The sequence below is a fragment of the Myxine glutinosa genome, chromosome 11 (assembly GCF_964187855.1).
Source record: "Myxine glutinosa chromosome 11, kmMyxGlut1.1, whole genome shotgun sequence".
In the NCBI taxonomy this organism is placed as follows: domain Eukaryota; kingdom Metazoa; phylum Chordata; class Myxini; order Myxiniformes; family Myxinidae; genus Myxine; species Myxine glutinosa.
The window spans coordinates 10,655,720-10,675,236 of record NC_136271.1 but is presented as its reverse complement, the minus strand read 5'-3'; the positions used below and the strand labels follow the sequence as shown (position 1 = coordinate 10,675,236).

The following is a 19,517-nucleotide window of genomic DNA, read 5'->3' as shown; positions in this document are numbered from 1 at the left end:
TCTTTCCGATATTCACCTTCAGACCTTTTGTCTCCATACATTCCTTCCACTTGTTCATCTTTTCCTTCAGTCCATCCATACTTTCCGCAATCAACACCAGATCATCTGCATACAACAACTCCCATGGTAAACCCTCCTTTACGTTCTGAGCCAGCACCTCCATCACAGCTACAAATAGTAGTGGACTTGGTACCGACCCCTGATGCACTCCCACCTTCACCTCAAACTCACCACTGTTCCCGTCCTTCGTCCTTACAGCTGTGCGTGCTCTTTTGTACATTGCCATCACTACTCTGATCAACCATTCCTCCACTCCTAACTTCCTCATTGCCCATGTCATTGCTATTGTCATTGCAATTGTCCCCTTCCTCATTGCCCATGCATAATTACTGACAGGGGGAGAAATATCACGACACAAGATCAGAAAAAAGAAGAGTGAAAATTATCTTAAAGAGTAAAAATCTCACCTTGTTTTGTTGGTTGTGACATAGCCCGATGGGCATTCTTGTCTGCACTCCCCATCATGCAGCACCCACTTGACACAATCACGTTCACTCAATGTCCTCTGATAATGTTCTCCAGGAGCACCACCTCCATCATCCTCCACACCATCATAATCCATCGCATCTTGTGACTCCCCAACATACCGGAAATGCGTTTCTTGCTCGGCTGCAGCTTCGTGCAAACAATCATGGTGCAGCAAAGCACAGAAATCTGAGGTGACGCAGCGCCAACCGTCAAAGCGATAAGTGCCAGGAGGACAAGTGGATGTGCACATTTCATTATATCGGTAGTTGTGACATGCCAGGCAGGATTCAGGGTCTCTAGGTGCTGTGCAGCCCCCCAAGCATTCAGCATGGCAGCACTGTTTATTCAACGTACATGCTAATCCATGGCAATGATCCGGGCAGACTGTGGATAGAGCATAACATGCGGACAATGCAATATTGTTAGCATTAGCTTTCCAATGATGCAAACAACAACAACTAGAGAGCGCATAGGACACGATACCACACACAGTGTTCAAGTATATACTTCAATTTTTAAATAAAATAATGATTTTAAAGATCTTTCCTAAATATTCCGGAAGTTTAGCGCTACCGAAGCAACCTTATACATCATCCTTATACACCAATCTATATACAAGTCGGTCAAGGCATGATGCACTTCAAGGCAACCCAGACATTTCTTCTCTTGGCTCACCACAATCAACTGCCACAGACGGCCAAAGTAGAAAAAAAAGATGCATGTCAAAAATGACCACACTCAGCATTATATAGTGTGGGTCCAATGAAACCTCAAAGCGATGTTGGGATTGAATTCAAAAGCACAGGGAGCTACAAAGATATATGTTGTGGTTGGTGCAAGAGAGAGGACATTTTGAAAACATCTTGTTTTTATTTGTGTAAATAGTTATCAAGAAGTTTGGCTCCAAGACTCAGAGAAAGGAAATGTCTGCAGGACATCGTGCCCCAAGCAATGCTGATTACAAGTGTTCGGATAAGACCATACAGTATACAAAATCTATAAAAAATAAAACTCCTCCATCACCAGCAACCCCGGCCCTCAATCTGCCCCACCACTTCATCCCTTCTCCACTTCCTCTTCAATACACACAAAACCAGAAATCATCTCAAAGTGCAAAGCTAGTCTGCATCCGCTTTGTACTCAAAATAAACTTGACGGAAACAACAGCTTTTAAAAAAGTACGTTTTATTAATTATTTTCTCCATATTCTCATCATAAAGTTTTGTTGAAAATTTGATGACAAAAGCTCAAATGCAAAGAGGTTATGGCCGAGACAGACACAATGAAGCTCAAATGGTAAATGAATAAATAAACACGGAAGTGATTTAAAAAAAACTCAGTCGTCTCGTCTCAAAAAAAACTCTGTGCAGCGAAAAAAAAAAGCTTATAAGGGCCTATTTGTACTCACGGTGAATTTGCCCTTTGACATTTTCATCCAATTATTAATTATTTTCTCCATGTTCTCATAATAAAAGTTCATTGAAAATTTGATGACAAAAGCTGAAATAATAAAAGCCTGGACACACAGACACGCAAACACACAGACACAAACACACAAACACATACACATACACATATACACACAAACACAAACACACACAGACACAAAAACACACACACACACACACACACACACACACACACACACACACACACACACTATTCAGGAGTTGTTTTTTTTATTATATTAAAAACAGCTGCAAGCATCACTGGTTCTTCTCTTACTCACTGGCTACTACCATGAGTCACCATTGATGGAGAGTGGGGTGGAGGGTTCCAGACGACCCCTTCAGTTTAATATCCTAACCAGAAGCTATATGTCATGCAGATTGTCTTTGCAGCCAGTCATCAGGGCCTATGCTTCTCATCTCACCACTTTGTATGTAAGAATGTCTCTAAATCCTCTGCAATTCCACAGGAATAAATCAAAATGGCCACAAATTACTTCTAATTTACAGACAATATAAATACAATGACAGTCCCAATGCAATGAATTATGCACTTATTTGTGTCATGGACGAACAATGTGCAAAAATGCAACTTTGGGGGTTATCTGGAAATTATTAGTAAGAAACGATTTGTTTTAAAGGGATAAATTCTTTTTAAAGGATTTGCTCACCAGGTTAAAAAAAAAAAAATAGTAATGAAAATTGATTAGCGGCCTGAAGAATATTTCAAAGTTGCTTTCTGATGTAATTTTTGTGGATATGAGAATGGTGTTTTTTTGTTGTTGTGTAAATTGTTGTAAAAATATCGCCCTCCTTGCTCCAGTTATGTATAAAGGTCAAAGTGCGTCCCGTAATTAGTTCATAAGCACTCACGTTAACCAATCATAGATTTCCCCCCTTGTTGACAGTTATTTCCTTATTCTGTGTATTAGGCTAAGGATTTGTCTTCCATTAATTTGACACTCCATTGCACTGCATTAAATAAAGTAGGTACCTCCAACATGGCATCTTCAAAGTGCCAGGTTTACCAGGTTTGCTGCAATTGCCAACTGCATTTGGGCGGTTTTCTTCATTCGCCATTGCTGCCCTTTGGCTGGGGCTAGCTCGAATCGCCCCAAAACCACCATTGGCCACGAGGTAAGGTCGGGGAAGAAGGGCGTGTCTCCACCTCGTCATAGAGGGGAGGAGTGAACCAGCCCTTGCCGACCAACCCAGAACGAGGGGTTGGCTTTAGAGGGCGGAGAGAGAACGTTTGGGGGAGGTCCGCAAAAGGGTCAAGGGTGGGGCTTATATAACCCGAGGAAGACGCCCCCAGGAGAGTTGAGGAGGGAGGAGATCAGATCACAGACAAGCAAAAAGAGAGTCCTGCGAGTTTGTGAGAGAGGGAGAGAGAACCCGTCACGCCAGACCCCCCACCAGCAGCGTTGGCTCCACCAGGCAGCTCCGACCCGTTACCCCGCGCACACCACAGGATCGGTGGCATCGGCGGCCGTCGAGGTCCAGCCCGACGTCCCGTGCGGGATCAAGCTCCAGCCAGCTCCGTGCCTTCCTCCCCCTCCAGCCACCCACCTCCTGTCATTCCTGCCTGCAAATTCCCCATTCGTGTGAGTCCGTCTTTGTTTGTTCTGTCCAGGGTATAAGTTAAGCCTGTTTAGATAAGCTAGCAATTTTCACTGTGTCTCCTTGATTTCTTCTGTAAATTATTTTATTATCCTTCCTTCTCCTTGGTTACTTTTGGTTGTAAATAGCAAATAAATTATATTCGTATTCCCTACTTCTGTCTTCCTCTTCTTCACATCCGTGTCGCCTTTGTCTTTTCCCCATTGAATATCTGTGGCACGATTTGGCCCACGTTTAAGGGATCGGGTCTAGTCATTGTAAAAACAGTTCGGGCCGCGGTGCCATCCGCTCGGCAAACTAACATCTTATCCGCGGTCCGTAACAATATTATATGTTCTCTTACAAGGAACCGAATTGCAGGAGGCAACTATTAGGCCCATCAAACTTTTGCAGTGGTTGCCAAACCATGGTTTTTATCTGTGCTCTATCCTTTTTAAAATGAAGCAGCAAGTACCATTTTTAAAGGGTTTGGTATGACTTGACCTGGGTTCGAACTGCCAACATCCCAGATCAGAGCGAAGGGGCCCTCTAACCATTGCACCACCGAGTCTGAATCAAGCACAATGTGATCCGTACTTCTTGCAAATATAAAAATGCATCGTGCCATGCCGTAAGATTACATATATGATCTATAACCAATCAATTACTGATCAATTACTGATCAAGATCAATCAGTGATCAATATGATCAATTACATAATATATATAACCAAGATCTATAACCAAATAATTAACGATCGGTACTCTCGAGTCCTTGATTGCCACTGCAGAATATATGCTAACCCACGGATTGGCAGCTGTGAAATACTAGCCCACATTATTTGATATGAAGATGAATATAAGAACCCAGGAGATCTGGGTAATAGTTCGGCATTTTATTAGCACACCACTGTATACTCTTTCTTTAGAGGGCTGGAAATCAGACTCGGTGGTGTAATGGTTGGAGCGTTAGCTTTGAGTCTGGGAGGTCAGTGGTTCGAACCCTCGTCTTGAGGGCTTCAAAAATGGTATGTGCTTCTTCCTTGCTTGATGCTTTGATGCTCAGCATTTAAGAGAGTAGAGCATGGACAAACAACCACAGTTTTGCAACAGCAGCACAGGCTTTAATGGACCTCATGGCCTTCTCCTGCATTGAATATTTTCGGAGAAAACGGAAAAACTAGCACGACACTCGAAAGAGAGCAAACCTTCTACAGATTGAGCAGTTTACATTTTGTATCCCACTGATAGGTAGGATCTGGATTCGTACCTGAACCAAAATTTAATCGGCTTGTTCTTGTCACCCAAGCAACTAATCTACCAAGATTTATCATAACTCGTACAGAACTCAGATATTGGGCTATGTATCGTTTTAACCCCTTCTCTCAATGGTGAAGAATTACTAAAAAATTATAGTATCCGGATTCGGATTCAGATATTCACCAAAGTCTAATCATTTCGTCCTCATCACATACACAACCACTCCACTAAATTTCATGTGATTCCATTCATAAACTTTGAGATGTCCTGCACACAGATAGACAAACAAACAAAAAAGAAAGATATCGTGCAGACTTCCAAAATCCTATTAACAAATTTCACATCAAACATAAAAGGTGGTTGAATTATGTGACCTGATATGCAAATCCTCTTCAAATTTCAAATCAATCGCATAAAAATTGAAAAATTTAGAAGTTTGACACAAGTTGTTGACCTTTGGTTTTGACCATATTACCTCAAAATCAATAGCTTCTTCCTTATGACTAACTCTACAGTTTGGTGAAGTTTTCTGAAGATCAGTTTAAAATTGTGATCTGTTGGCAATTGACGTACAGACAGACAAATAGACAAACGAACAAACAAGCAAGAAATATGTCGTGCATAGCACGATACTTGCGAAATCCCTCAAAATAAGTTGTTGGCCTATGTTGACCTCAAAAATAATTGGTGGTTAAATTCAGTAACCAGATATTTATTTATTTTTTGTATACAACATTGAGGCTCGTTAAAGAGCAAACATTAATCACAAAAAAAATCAAACACACTAAAAACATATAATAAGGAGAGCGGTAGACAAGATGGGGAGAGATGGGGAATCGCACTAACAACTTTCGAGAGCAGGGACATCGGGAGGTCTGTGGGAGGAAGTGGGCTTGGGGCGAGGAGGCTTGGGAAGGGGGGGAGGAGTGGGAGAGGTATAAAACACATGGACACTGCTAGGACCTCCAGGAAAGAAGTCGGGATTTCAAAAAAGGGGATTTGGGGTGAATTAACGAGGGTAGAAAGGATCAAGGTTTTGGATGGGGCTGAGCAGATAAGAGATGGTGGTGAACAGCTGTTTTAAAGACCTGGAGGGAGAAGTGGGATTGAAGAGAGTGAGGGAATTTGTTCCAGAGGCGGGAAAAAAGAGGAATGAAAGAGTGAAGGCGAGCAGAGAGACTTGATTTGGCAATTTCACCAGAAGAGGGTTGCAGGCAGATCTTGTGCGACCGGTAGGAATATTTGGGGGACAGAGCACAGATAGAGCTGGGGGAGCTAGGCTGGAAAGGAGTGGGTAGAACACAGAAAGACCACCAACCTGCCTGCGGTGAGTAAGTGAAAGGCCCTTGGAGTTAGCTTCATCGCGGGAGATTCCAATGATTCTGAAAGCTTTGGTTTCAACAGCCTGAAGCCGAGCTAGGTGTGAGGCAGGAGCACTAGCCCAGAGTGGAGAGCAGTATTCCATTGAGCTACGGATGAAAGCCTTGTATGTGGTGAGGAGTACAGGTGTGCCAAGGAAGGACTTCGCACGACAGATGATGTCCAGTTGGCGACTGGCTTTGGAGGCCAGCTTGGACATGTGGTTTTCCTAGGAAAGATCATGGCAGATAGTGAGACCCAAAAGCTTGAGGGACAGAACTTCTTGGAGAGGATTGTTCAGAAAGTAGATGGGAGGGTTGTCCAGTCGGTCTTTTCAGAGAGACATAGTAAGAGTGTGAGATTTGTCAGGATTGAAAGACATGTTCCACTTGTTTGACCAGTCTGTGATTTTGTCCAAGTCTGCAGAGAGTGAGGTGGCTGTAGACTGCTGATCTGAGGAATGAGGAATAGAGCGGCAGAGAGTGGAGTCATCAGCAAAGAGACAGAGAGGATTTTCCAGAGTCAGATCGATCATTGATGAAGACCAGAAAAAGCACAGGGCCCAGCACAGATATGCAAATCCTCTTAAAATTTCAAGTCAATTGGATGAAAATTGAGGATTTTAGAAATTTGATAAAGTTGGTGACTTTGGCCTATGTTGACCTATTGACCTTTTGATCCTAAAAACAGCAGGCTTCTCTTGCTTATGACCAACTCTACCATTTGGTGAAGTTTCGTGAAGATTGGTTGAAAATTATGACCTGTAGGCGACTGACAGACAAACTGACAGAATAACGCACAAGACCAACCTATGTACCTGAAAATCTTCCATTTTTGCATCGAATCGTCTTGTTCTTGTTGTCGAACCAACTCATCCATCAAGTTTTGTCAAAAATCGTCCACAACGTTTTGAAATACCATGCTATATATCGTCTTTAGCCCCATCACTCAATATTAAAGAATCACTTACAATATTTTAAAAATTCGTATCTGGATTCTAATTTTCACCAAAATTGAACCATTTCCTCATTGTCACAAACCCAACCTGTCCACAAAGTTCCGTTTCAATTTGTCCATAACTTTTTGAGATCTCATGCTCACAGACAGACAGACAAACAGACAAAGGTGAAGATTTTTTTTTAACATGCCATGACCCTTCAACAGAAAGTGCAAAATGCAATGAAGTTTCATTTCCTTGCCTTACTCGACCATATCACAAAAATTATTGCTAAAGCACACCTGAACTTCAAATTAACTCTACCAATCTGCACGGGCATTTTACCAGACACTGCAATAACTGCATGTGCTTTATAAATGAGTTTCAAATAAATGAGTATGATGTTGTGGACTAGATACTGAATTGAATGAGTTAAGGCCCTGAGGTCCGGTTGCATAAAACTCACAACCTGAAGGAAAGATTTCCCTTAAGGTACGCTGTAATTCCTTAGCTAAGGTTTTTCCTTAAGTGCTGATGCATGAACAACCCTTAAGGACAAGGATTCCCTTAAAGATAAGGAAATCCTTAGGAGCCACTGCTATTCCAGGCAACCAATAAGATTAAAGAAAGGAAGAGACGTCCGAAAGTACGAACACATAATGAACACATAATTTTAAATGGCGCTTGTTGCACTGTATGCTGCATGGGGAACATACATTCGATTCACATTGATAATATTATTACTTCCGCCACTGAAGGTGGTTGGAGCTTATGGTCCGGTTGCATAAACCATCCTTAAAGGAAAAGTTAAGGATTTCCTTAAATTTTCCCTTCAGGGCATCCTTAAGTTGAGGATGATTGCATACACGAAGAATCCTTAACTTTATCCTTAAATCCTTCCTTCATGTTAAGGGAGCATCCGCACCTCCTTAACCATGAACCTTTCAGTTTCCAAATGGCGATATTCATGGAAATTCATCACAAGAAGGACAGTTATCGCAGCGTGACGTCAAAGACAAGACTGATATAACAATACATCCACAATTTTCACTCTTTCATGACATCCAGAATATTGTGCTTGTAGTTTCACACTCGGATTTCACTTTTATACGAGTATTTCCACACTTTCACCATTCTCGGAGAAATTCCAGACATTTACTGCACAAATTAACACATTTACAACTAGAACTGCACTCAGTAGAGAGCATACCTCCGCCAGATGAACAGTTTACGTTTTGTATCCTAGAGTAGACCAGAAAATCACAATACAGAAACAAATTTAATCAAAATCATCCGTCCACAACTTTTTGAGATATCCTGCTTTGTATCATTTTGGCCCTATCTCCCAATGGTGAAGAATCACTTTAAAAATTCTACTAGTTGGATCCGGATCTTCCCCAAAATCGAATCGATTCGTCCTTGTCACACACACACAACCTGTCCAACAAGTTTCGTCCGAATCCGTCCACAACTTTTTGAGATATCTTGTTCACAAACAAACAAACAAACAGACAGACAGACAGGGGTGAAAACATAACCTCCATCCACCTTTGGTGGTGGAGGTAATAAAATGGTGAATGAGAATCAAATGAATTTTACACAAGAATCATTTTATTCCTCCTTCATCCACAAGCACGTGTTCCCCATACAGCATATAACAAGTGTGTATGTAGCAATTTAACAAGCGTCATTTAAAATCACATGTTCATTACGTGCTGTTGCTTTCGTGCTTTCGGACAGCATCCTATCTCTAATCTGATTGGTTGCCTCGCATAGCAATGGCTCCTAAGTATTTCCTTAACCTAAGGGATGTTTATGCAACAGCATTTAAGGAAATCCTTAGGTAAGGATTTCCTAAGGGATGTTTATGCAACAGCATTTAAGGAAATCCTTAGCTAAGGGAAACCGTTAAGGTAAATCTTTCCCTGAAACGATCGTGCTCGATATGTGTATGCAAAAGAGTTTAAACGGACTTCAACCCAAACAACGAATCATGACCTCTCTTGCAATGTATAATACTCGGTAACTTGTGAAAGGTTGCTTATAATTGGTGGAGAGAAGCTGGTGATGGGAGGGAGGAGGGTCCCTTAACTTAAAGGGGGGATTTAAGGGAAACCTTAATGATATTCGTATATGGAACCATCCACAACTTAAGGATGTCCTTAAGGGAAAAGTTCAGGAAATCCTTAACTTGTCCCTTAAGGATGCTTTATGCAACTGGACCTTTACCTCGAGAAACAAATCTCACCATGCTGCTCTGTCCTTAGAACTTGGGTCAAGTAGAACGACATTGAAAATCTGCATTGGCTAGCTCAGGTCCAAAACCTACATACAATTAAAGCACACCAGTACATCTCACAATGTTGCCTAGGACCCAAAGCCATAAATATCGACCAAATTTACATGACAACGTGTTGGTGACAGCGACACCAAAATTGATGGATCAGTTGCACATTGATAACATTACTAAGCTCCTTGCTGTCCTAATACTTATTGATAAATAGTGTACAGCTATTGAATACCAAGCAAGAGCAAAGTTGTGGTTGTTTCGTATGCAGCCTGTGGCTGCTGGTTGCGTCATTTCTGGAAGAGCGGTTGTGCCACTGATGCAGTGCCCCCGTTACCAGTAAGCAGGTGCTCGTTTTGCTGACCTCGGAAGGATTACAGGTTGAGTCAACCCACCTGGTGTTATTTCAACGGCTTCACATGGGTTCAAACTCAGGACCCTAAGATCACAAGCCATTAGATGTAACCTTTAAACCAGAATCAGGCTTAAGAGCAAACTGAATTGGTTGAAAAAGAAAAACCTAAGGTTACTAAGCAAGGAATAAGCAAGAAGGGAGATGTTGAGGCCAGGTGAATATTCTCTGTTTGAAAATTAAAACGACATCGTATATTTATTGAGTATAGACAAATATTTTGATCTCACCAACAATCTCATCCCTCTCATCACATTCAAGTTTACCCATCACTAAAATCAACATCATCATCCATGTCTACAAACGACGGTGACTCATACATGCCAGCATGAGAATAGCTGGACAGCTGACTTACGGCCACAGATGGTATGCAATCACATGGCACAAACAAGAATAACCCCCTCCCCAACACCCTCCTCTCCCCCATTTCCAACATACCATATAATCCCATTTTCACACTTTGAGACCGACTGGAAAAAAACATGAGCAGCTTACCTAAGACCATCTTTAAATAAGAGTGATTCAAACTTGACCTGGATTTAAAAGGCAGGGTAATGCATGTTAAATGTGGAGTGTACAAGGTAAGCATATTCCAGTGAAATGTAAATCCAGAGAAACAAAGTGACCGGGATTGTTGAGCAGGGAGGTAAGGAGTGCTGATAACGATGAGCAGTTAAGGTAGTCGCAGGGGTACCTGGCATTACCTGTTCCATTTTTTGTGGGGGCCTAAAACACTTTCCTACCCCCACTAAAAATGGGGTCCCTACACCTGTGATAGAGCGATTAAAAGAAGAAAATCCGCAAAATCCAATTTTTAAGGGAAACTTTTTCTTGTCTGAAACGCTCCCCAGCACTCACTGATGACCTCTGAAAGTTTGACGAAGATCCATTCAGCCATCTGAGAAAAATGGTGGCGACACACACACACACACACACACACACACACACACACACACACACACACACACACACACACACACACACGGCTCTCTTATAGTATGGATAAAATAACGGGACTGGAATGAAACTCGCATCAGTATAGGAGTAAACTATAAGATAGTTAAGAAAACTCAGCAAGCCAAAAGAGAATATGAAACGAATATGGCCAAAAATATTTCAAACAAGTAAAGATACATTCAAAGTACACCGCCCCCATGCCAAATAATTAAATACCCACAGCGCGGCATTGCCAGGGCGCCTCTGGCACCCGGCAATACCGCAGTGCAGCTCAATGAGGCTGTATTGGGAGGGAGAGGTGTACAATAATTGATTGATTAATTGCATAATTAAAATCAATAAAAGACCATCATAAAATATTTTCTTAATCAATTGGCTAATAGCATAACTAAACCACTAGTGCTTCATCCAAAGATATATCTTTTAGAAATGTAATTAAATGAGTCATTAATAAAAAAAATTAAATAATTAATTGATTAATCAATAAATAATTAATCAATGAAATGATTAATCAATAAATCAAAAATATCCTTTATGGCCACATCACCTGGTCACTGTCATGTCCAAATATTAGCTTCCTAGCTTAAAAGGTGCCTGAGATATTGGCCAAATGAGAAAGAAAATAAATAAATAATTAATAATGAAGATAAATAAATAATAATCATAAAAAAATTAAATTGTTAATCAATTGGCTAATAGAATACATAAACCACCACCATTTCATCAGAATCTGTAACTTAAAAAAAAAAAAAATTACCGGTACTGGTAGTCATTAATCGAATAATTAAATAATTAATCGATTAATTAATTAATTGATTAATCAATAAATCAAAAATAGCTTTTGCAGCCAAATCACTTGGTCATTGGCATGTCCAAATATCAGCTTCCGAACTCAAAAGGTGCCTGAGATAATGCCCAGAAGAGAAAGGAAATAAATAAGTACTTAATTAAAAAAATAAAATATAAATAACCACCTTTAGAGGCCATTTTTCCCCGCAAAGCGGGGGTTGGCCTTTTTCGGGAACCGTGGTTGTTGTTGTTTTTCGGTCCCCTTTTTGAAGCAACGTTTTACGGCCGGATGCCCTTCCTGACGCCAACCCTTTTTGCCGCCTTTCACGACAAACAGGGAATTACCAGTGAACTGGTACTCAATTAGCTGACCTCGGAAGGATGACAGGCTGAGTCAACCCCCCTGGCGTTAATTCAGCAATCGACCGGGATTCAAACCCAGGATCCTAGGATCCTAAGCCGGCACCCTAGCCGCTAGCCCAACACCAGGGATTAATTAATCGCTTAAGATTAAGCCGGCACAAATAAGTACTTAATTAATCGCTAATAATTAAATAACTCATCAATTAATTGATTTATCAAAAAATAAAAAATACCGTTTTTGACAAAGGACTTGCTCACTACTGTGCCGAAATTTCAGCTTCCTAACTCAAAGGATGGCTGAGATATCGCCCGGACAAACAAACAAACAAGAAAGCAAGAAAACAAACAACCTGAGTGAAAACTGAGTACTCCCTTTCAGCGTGCGTTATTGCCGAGCCCCCTTCGGTGCCTGGCAATGACGATATGCAGCGTCTGGAGATGGCATAGGAAAGGTGCGGTGTACAATAATAGTAAGTCATTTGCTCCTGGAGGGAGATTGGTTAGGGATGAGAGTGGGATTTGATTAGTGACCTGAAAATTAGTGGCGGACTTACTTAGCATAATTGTTATTTTGCTTCAATATTTACGCAAGAACATTCAGGGGAATTACCAATAGCTGAGAGAATCCATCTAGGGGGTGCGGAAGGGCTTTTCGAGGAGTTACAGGTAGGAGTGGAGGAAATAAAGAAACAGGTAGGAAAACTAAGGGATGATATGAAAGCTCTCGGGAGCAGACAATATATACAGCCAGGGCCGGCGCTACCATTAGGCCAACTAGGCAGCCGCCTAGGGCGCAGACATCAGAGGGGCGCATTACTGAACTTGTAGCAATAGCTCGAAGACTTCCAAAGTCTATGGTGCCACAAGAAGTACTTCTCTTCATACTACAACAAAAACTCCTGGATAATGTGCCAAATGTTTCCGTTGCTTTAAGGATCCTTCTCACACTTCCAGTATCAGTGGCAAGCGGTGAACGTAGTTTCTCAAAGCTCAAAGTTATAAAAACTTACATACGCTCCACAATGTTAGAAAAGAGACTAGTTGGCTTGGCAACTATATCAATTGAATATGCCCAGGCATCAGCACTTGATCTGATTGAATTGTGACAAAATTTGCAAAGGAAAAGGCACGCAAAGTGAGATGTTGATGTGTCTGAAATTGAAACTTTTACGAGACATTTTTAACTCTGTTTGTCTGTTTTTTTGTTTGTTTCTCTGTCTGACTGTAAGCGAAATATTGTGGTGACATGACGGGTTGGTTACGCCAAGTATCCTTAAATGGTATATATACTTAGAGGTGTGTGCAGTAAAAGGTTTGAATGTTGTGTTGCCAATGGCTCAGGTATGCATTATACCGAGTGCCCTTTAGTTCAAAATGATTTGTGTGCCAAAATATTTTATTTTGTATCTGCGAAAGATAATCAAAGATTGAGTATTTAAAATTTTGATTTTGCATATCTAAAACTTATTGCTCAAACCAAAAACTGTTTTGTTTATCTGTAATTTCCATTCACACACTCATAAAGGGACGACTTTCTTTATTTTGCATTGCAAACCACATGTAGTGTCATATTTTTTTAAAGTGAAAGCCCATTTGCCCCAAAGCGTGGGGTAACTAACAGGGCCACTGCCATATTAATGGATATTGCGCCTTTAATATTGGTGCTGTTGGCATCTTACGGTACTTATTCTTGCAATTTAAAATAAATTTAGCAGTTTCAAGTTTTCTGCTTTTTATTTTTTCTACAAAACATCTTTTTAATAATCGAAGTTGGCAAAAAATTTTTTAGGGGGGGGGGAGGGGATGCAAGTAGCTGGCCTTGCCTAGGGCGCAAAATAGTCTGGCGCCGGCCCTGTATACAGCCAGGGGTAATGAGGGAGATGGCACAGCAGATGAGACGAGACGAGCGTGATGTCAACTGATGCTTGTAACAGCTTATTCAAAGTGGGACAGGTACTATGGGACTGGAGAGCAACACCGTTATTAAATAAAGAAGTTAGAGAATAATTAGGGAATAATAGAGCTGTTAGTTTGACCTCAGTTTTGGGGAAAATGTTGGAGACATTAATAAGGGATAATATAGGGAATCATTCAAATCAATTCAAATTCAAAGTAGTTAAGTCAGTATGCATCAATTTGCTCAACGGATGTCAAGTTTACCAAATTTATTGGCATTCTGTGAAGCGGTTTGTGATTGGTCGGATGAGAAAAGTGCAGTTGATATAGTATATCTCAACGTTCAGAAGGCATTTGATAAGGTAGCACATATGAAGTTGTGAGGTAAGGTGAGCACCTTGTGTAGTGCCTGGTAGAGTAGCCAACTTGATTAGAGATACGAAGCAAAGCGTGACTGTGTTTACCTCTGCCACGGTGAATAGATGGAGGTTATGTTTCACCCCCGTCTGTTAGTCTGTGTCTGTGAGCAGGATATCTCAAAAAGTAATAGACAAATTCGGACAAAACATGGTGGACATGTTGGGCGTGTGACAAGGACAAAATGATTAGGTTTTGGTTAAGTTCTGGCTGCATATCCGGCCCATCAGTGGGATACAAAATGTAAACTGCTCAGCCTGGTGGAGGCATGTGGTCTTGCAATCTCGTTTCTTCGCAAATTCTGCTCTGCCGTTCCGGCTTCACATTTGTCTGCACTATTTAGTTTGTACTCCTTTGGCCATCTCCCATTGCCTTAGAAGTCAGAAAACGTCATCTCACATCTACAAGAAGGGTGCAAAAACAGATAATGTCAACTACAGACCAGGGAATGTACTTCCAATTACAAGCAAAGTCATGGAATCCTTTATTGCGACTGACAGAAAGTTTTTTCCATTTTCAAAAACCCTGATCTCTGACCATCAGTTTGGATTGCATCCTGGTCATTCAACACAGGACATGCTGCTGCTCCTCTCTCAGCAATGGTTGGAAGCCAGAAATCTTGCCAAGCTCTCTGTTTGTGGCAGTCCAGGCGGCCTTCCTTCCTAAGATTTCAGACTTCCTCAACTCACGCAGTTAATGTGTTGCTGCCAATGGAGCCCTCTCCTTACCTCTTACAGTGAATGCTGGAGTTCCACAAGGAAGTTTCACTTTCTCACTTTCTCAACATTTCAGAGAAGCACTTTCTCAATGAAATACTGTTCCCCCCTCTGGGCTGGTGCTCCTGCCTCACACCTAGCTCGGCTTCACGCTGTTGAAACCAAAGCTTTCAGAATCATTGGAATCTCCTGCGATGAAGTTAACTCCGAGGGCCTTTCACTCACTCACCGAAGGCAGGTTGGTGGTCTTTCTGTCTTCTACCGACTCCTCTCCGGCCTTGCTTCCCCAGTCTCTCTCTGTGCTCTGTCCCCCCAATATTCCTTCAGGTCGCACATGATCTGCCTGCAACCCTCTTATGGTTAAACTGCCAAAATCTAGGCTCTCTGCTCACCTTCACTCTTTCATTCCCCTTTTCTCCTGCCTCTGGAACAAACTCCCCCACTCCCTTCAATCCCACTCCTCCCTCCAGGTCTTTAAAACGGCTGTTCACCACCATCTCTTATCTTCTCCCATCCAAGACCTTGATCTTTTCTACCCCCGCTAATTCACTCCAGATACACTTCTTTTTTTTCTTTTTTTTAAAATTCCAACTTCCTTCCTGGAAGTCCTTGCAGTGTTCATGTTTTATACCTCTCCGACCTCCCCCCAAGCCTTCCCCCTCCCACATTTCTCCCGATGTCCCTGCTCTCAAATGTTGTGTTTGTGTCCTTCCCCCTCTCTCCCCATCTTGTCTACCGCTCCACTTATTTTTTGTGTTTTATGTGTCGGTTTGACTTTTTGTGTGATTAATGTTAGCTCTTTCTAACATTTTAGCTAAAGTTAGCTAAAGTTCTAACATTTTCTTTAGCTAAAGTTAGCTTTTTTTTTCTTCTTTTTTTTTGTATACAAGATCGAGGCTCGTGAAAGAGCTAACATTATAATTATATTTTTATTATAATGTTAGCTCTTTCACGAGCCTCGATCTTGTATACAAAAAAAAAAAAAGTGTGTTGGGCCGCCAAGTCCGCCAAGTTGGGCCGCCAAGTCTTGGTCCTGAATATGAATGACCTCTACGATGCTCTGGAGAACTCTCTTCCTCTTCCTTTTTGCAGATGACTCGACATTGTGTCGTACAGTACCTCCAACCCACTCTATGGCACACAGCAGGTGTGTGTCTCTCTCTGCTGATCTGGATTGTTTAGATGCTGGTATGATCAATGGAATACTGACAGGACAAGGAGAAACAGTTTTAGAGTTTAATAAAAAACAGAGAAATTTAGGAAATCGAGCACAGCTCATCGCCCTTCGAACATAATCACTACTGTGAAGCATGGTGGTGGCAGCATCATGCTGTGGGGAAGATTTTCAGCGGCAGATACTGGGAGACTTGTAAGGATAGAGGGAACAATGAATGGAGCCAAATACAGACAAATACTTGAGGAGAACCTGCTTCAGAGTGCAAAAGATCTTAGACTGAAGCGAAGATTTCGTTCCAATAGGACAATGACCCCAATCATACAGCCAAAGCAACACTGGAATAGCTTCAGAACAAGAACATGAAAGTCATTGAGTGGCCCAGCCAAAGTTCAGACTTGAATCAAATTGAGAATTTGTGGAAAGACTTGAAGATTGCTGTTCACCGACGCTCCCCATCCAACTTGACAGAGCTTGAGCAAATCTGCAAGAAAGAAAGGGAGAATCTGTCCAAATCCAGATGTGCAAAGCTGATACAGACAAACCCAAGAAGTCTTGAAGCTGTAATCGCTGCTGAAGGTGCTCTTATGAAGTATTGACTCAGGCGGGTTGAATACTTATGTAAATTGGATATTTCTGTATTTCATCTTTAATTATTTTGTAAAGAATTCTAAAACAAAATTCCACTCTGAGGGGTATTATGTGTAGATCAGTGACAAAAAAATCTCAATTTAATCCATTTTAAATCCAGGCTATAACAACAAAATGTGAAAAAGTCAAGGGGTGTGAATACTTTCTGAAGGCACTTGTATACTCTGACACTGAGAGTGCTGTGAGGTGTAGTGGTTCCATCGCTGATTTATTTCCAGTTGTTACTGGAGCTTGCCAGGCGTGTGTACTGGCTCCCACACTTTTCAGCGCTTGTATGGACTAGATTATGTGGAGGATGTCGGAGAGCTCAAGTTGTGGTGCATCGTTTTGGAGTGTCAATATCTATGACCTTGATTTCGCAGATGATGCAGTCATCTTTGCGGAGATTCTGGATATCCTTATGGGGGCCCTCCAGGAACTGAATGAGGAGTCAGAGACACTGAGATTATGGGTCCCCTGGGTCTAAATAGAAGATCCAGGCTTTCAATGACATATTGGATGCTGTTATCTTGTCTGTCCCTGTCTGTGGTGATGATGATGTGGTCACGAAGAGATTCACTTTCCGTACCTTGGCAGTGATATTCATGTCTCTATATGGTGTGAGCCAGAAGTCGATAGACATCTGGGTCATGCCTGGGGAGTCATGGATTCAATGAATCATGGGATGTGCCGCTGTTGGTGCCTATGCAGGAGAACCAAGTTTTTAAGTCATTGGTGCTTCCAGACTCTGAAGAACGATCTGAGACAAAGACTTAACTTCGAAGGTACTCGGTCTCGTGGGAGAATCCGTAGTCTTGCTGGCCAGACTTTGTGTCTCACAAGCAGTTGCTGAGAGAGACTCATCTGAGATTCGTTACCTGTATAGTCCGTGAGCATGAGCTACAGCTGTATGGACATGTGTCTCATTTTCCTGACGCTAATCCTGCTCACTAGATTCTCTCAGCAAGGGATCCTCGTAGGTGGAGGAGGCCAACAGGCCGACCATGTGCCTCGGGGTTGCAGCAGGTTGATTGGTATCTCAAGGGGAAATGGGTATGTGCCAGGCATCTGCCTAGGGGATGGCCAGACAGAGGCCTCTGGAGTACTGGCAGAAAGTGGACGCGGCAACATACTGCCCCCAATGCATACTCCCATACCTGACCTGCTAGTTGTATGCATGGCCACCAGCCTTGTGGAGAAGACACCTGTCATAAATGAAAAGGTCTATATTTCTGTCTATTTTTTTATTGTGAAATGGAATTAATCTTTTCTATCTTATCTTGCATTTTCTTAAAATACTGCATAAAACTTTATTGTGGTTTATCTTTTATAGATACTGTTTAGGTATTTATTTTTTCAAATATAAAATACTATGTATATTCCATGATGTGCAAATGATAGACCTATTTTAAAAGTCTACCAGAAATTATTGCCCAAAGGCATCTTGTTGCCTGCTCTTATTTTCCGATTAAAAAAAAAAACATGACATACCATTAACCGCGCTTCTCAGTTTGGTTCAGCTTTAAGTGAGCACGCATTGCACTCCGGCAGCAGAGGAAAGGCCGGGGCATTTGCCTTGTCTGCTCTTGAGCAATGGATACGTTTTAAGCACTCAACTGTGCACAAGTCAACAACTTGTCTCATGGCTCGCTAGGCATGTCCCTAGCTACGAGTGTAAGCAGCAACAAGCAACATGTGGGAGTCCAAAAGGAAAGCCGAGAATGAGAGCAATGAACGGTGGTCTAGCCGACCTTGAGCTCCAAGCTAGCTTGCTAAACTGTGGGAACAGGAATGAGATGAAGAATACGGGGATGGGTGGTGAAAAGATCAAAACCAATGAAAACAAAGCTCAGAAAGCAAGGCCTCTGCTTGGTACTCGCCCGTTTTGAATTGTTTTTTTTCTTCTTGCAACCCCATTCTAGTGAGCAAAACATGAAAGTAGGATCATGGTACTCATTAGCTTTGAGCAACGTCTCATTCTGTGGAATTTGTGGGGAAGAGTGTAGGGGGTGGGGTTGCGGGCGGGGGGCAAGGGACTCCACATTTGAACCACACACCTTTCATATATTGTTTCATCAGGTCATATGATTCCCACAAAACTTGTATACATTCACTCATTGACACTTTGCCACAACACTATCACAATAAAGGCAGGTAACAGTTTTGGAGTATTACAAACATAACAAAAAAAAACACCGCATTAAAACACCACACCCACAACCAGGTATCTCAGGCATTTCCAGACAAACAAAACAAAAACACATTTGAATGATCAAAGATGGAAGCGTCCACCTAAACCTTCCCAGGCAATTGTTTGCTTAGTTTACGACACCATGGTTACCATAAATGGATGTGCAAGTCTTTCTTTGGACCGCGCACTAACCCGCCACAACCCACTAGTGGCACAATTACAGCAACCCAATTCCCAGGACCAAGACACTAAAAGCACCCCTTCGATTGCTTCGTATCCGCCCTTCCTCGGTTCATCGTCCTTTCAAATAACCAGTCGGCCCTGTTTACCTCACTTTACTGGCCTCTCTTGGCCAACCACAAAATAGCTACCTGTCGTTCACCTGGAAAGGATTATGAGCCAGGATGCACGTTAGCCCCGTCCGGTACAGTGTGCGCTCGGGCAAAGGCACATTTACGAGGAGGAAAAGAAAAAAGTAGCTTCTATCATCAAAAGGGCTTGTGAAAAGAAGCCATCATCAACAATCGTACCAATGATTACTTAGCTGCTCACAAG

The 19,517-nt window shown here is 41.9% G+C and overlaps 1 protein-coding gene across 2 annotated transcripts in view; it reads right to left on the bottom strand.

Annotated features, from left to right (window-relative positions):
* The window catches only part of LOC137436401 (insulin-like growth factor 1 receptor), a 295,186-nt gene that overhangs the window by 137,510 nt on the left and 138,159 nt on the right, over positions 1 to 19,517 (bottom strand). The window contains exon 4 of one of the 2 annotated variants that reach the window (XM_068130150.2): positions 468 to 912. In XM_068130150.2, the coding sequence (XP_067986251.2) occupies positions 468 to 912 (445 nt within the window). The remainder of the gene's footprint in view (positions 1 to 467; positions 913 to 19,517) is intronic. The other variant, XM_068130151.2, reaches the window with a different exon arrangement.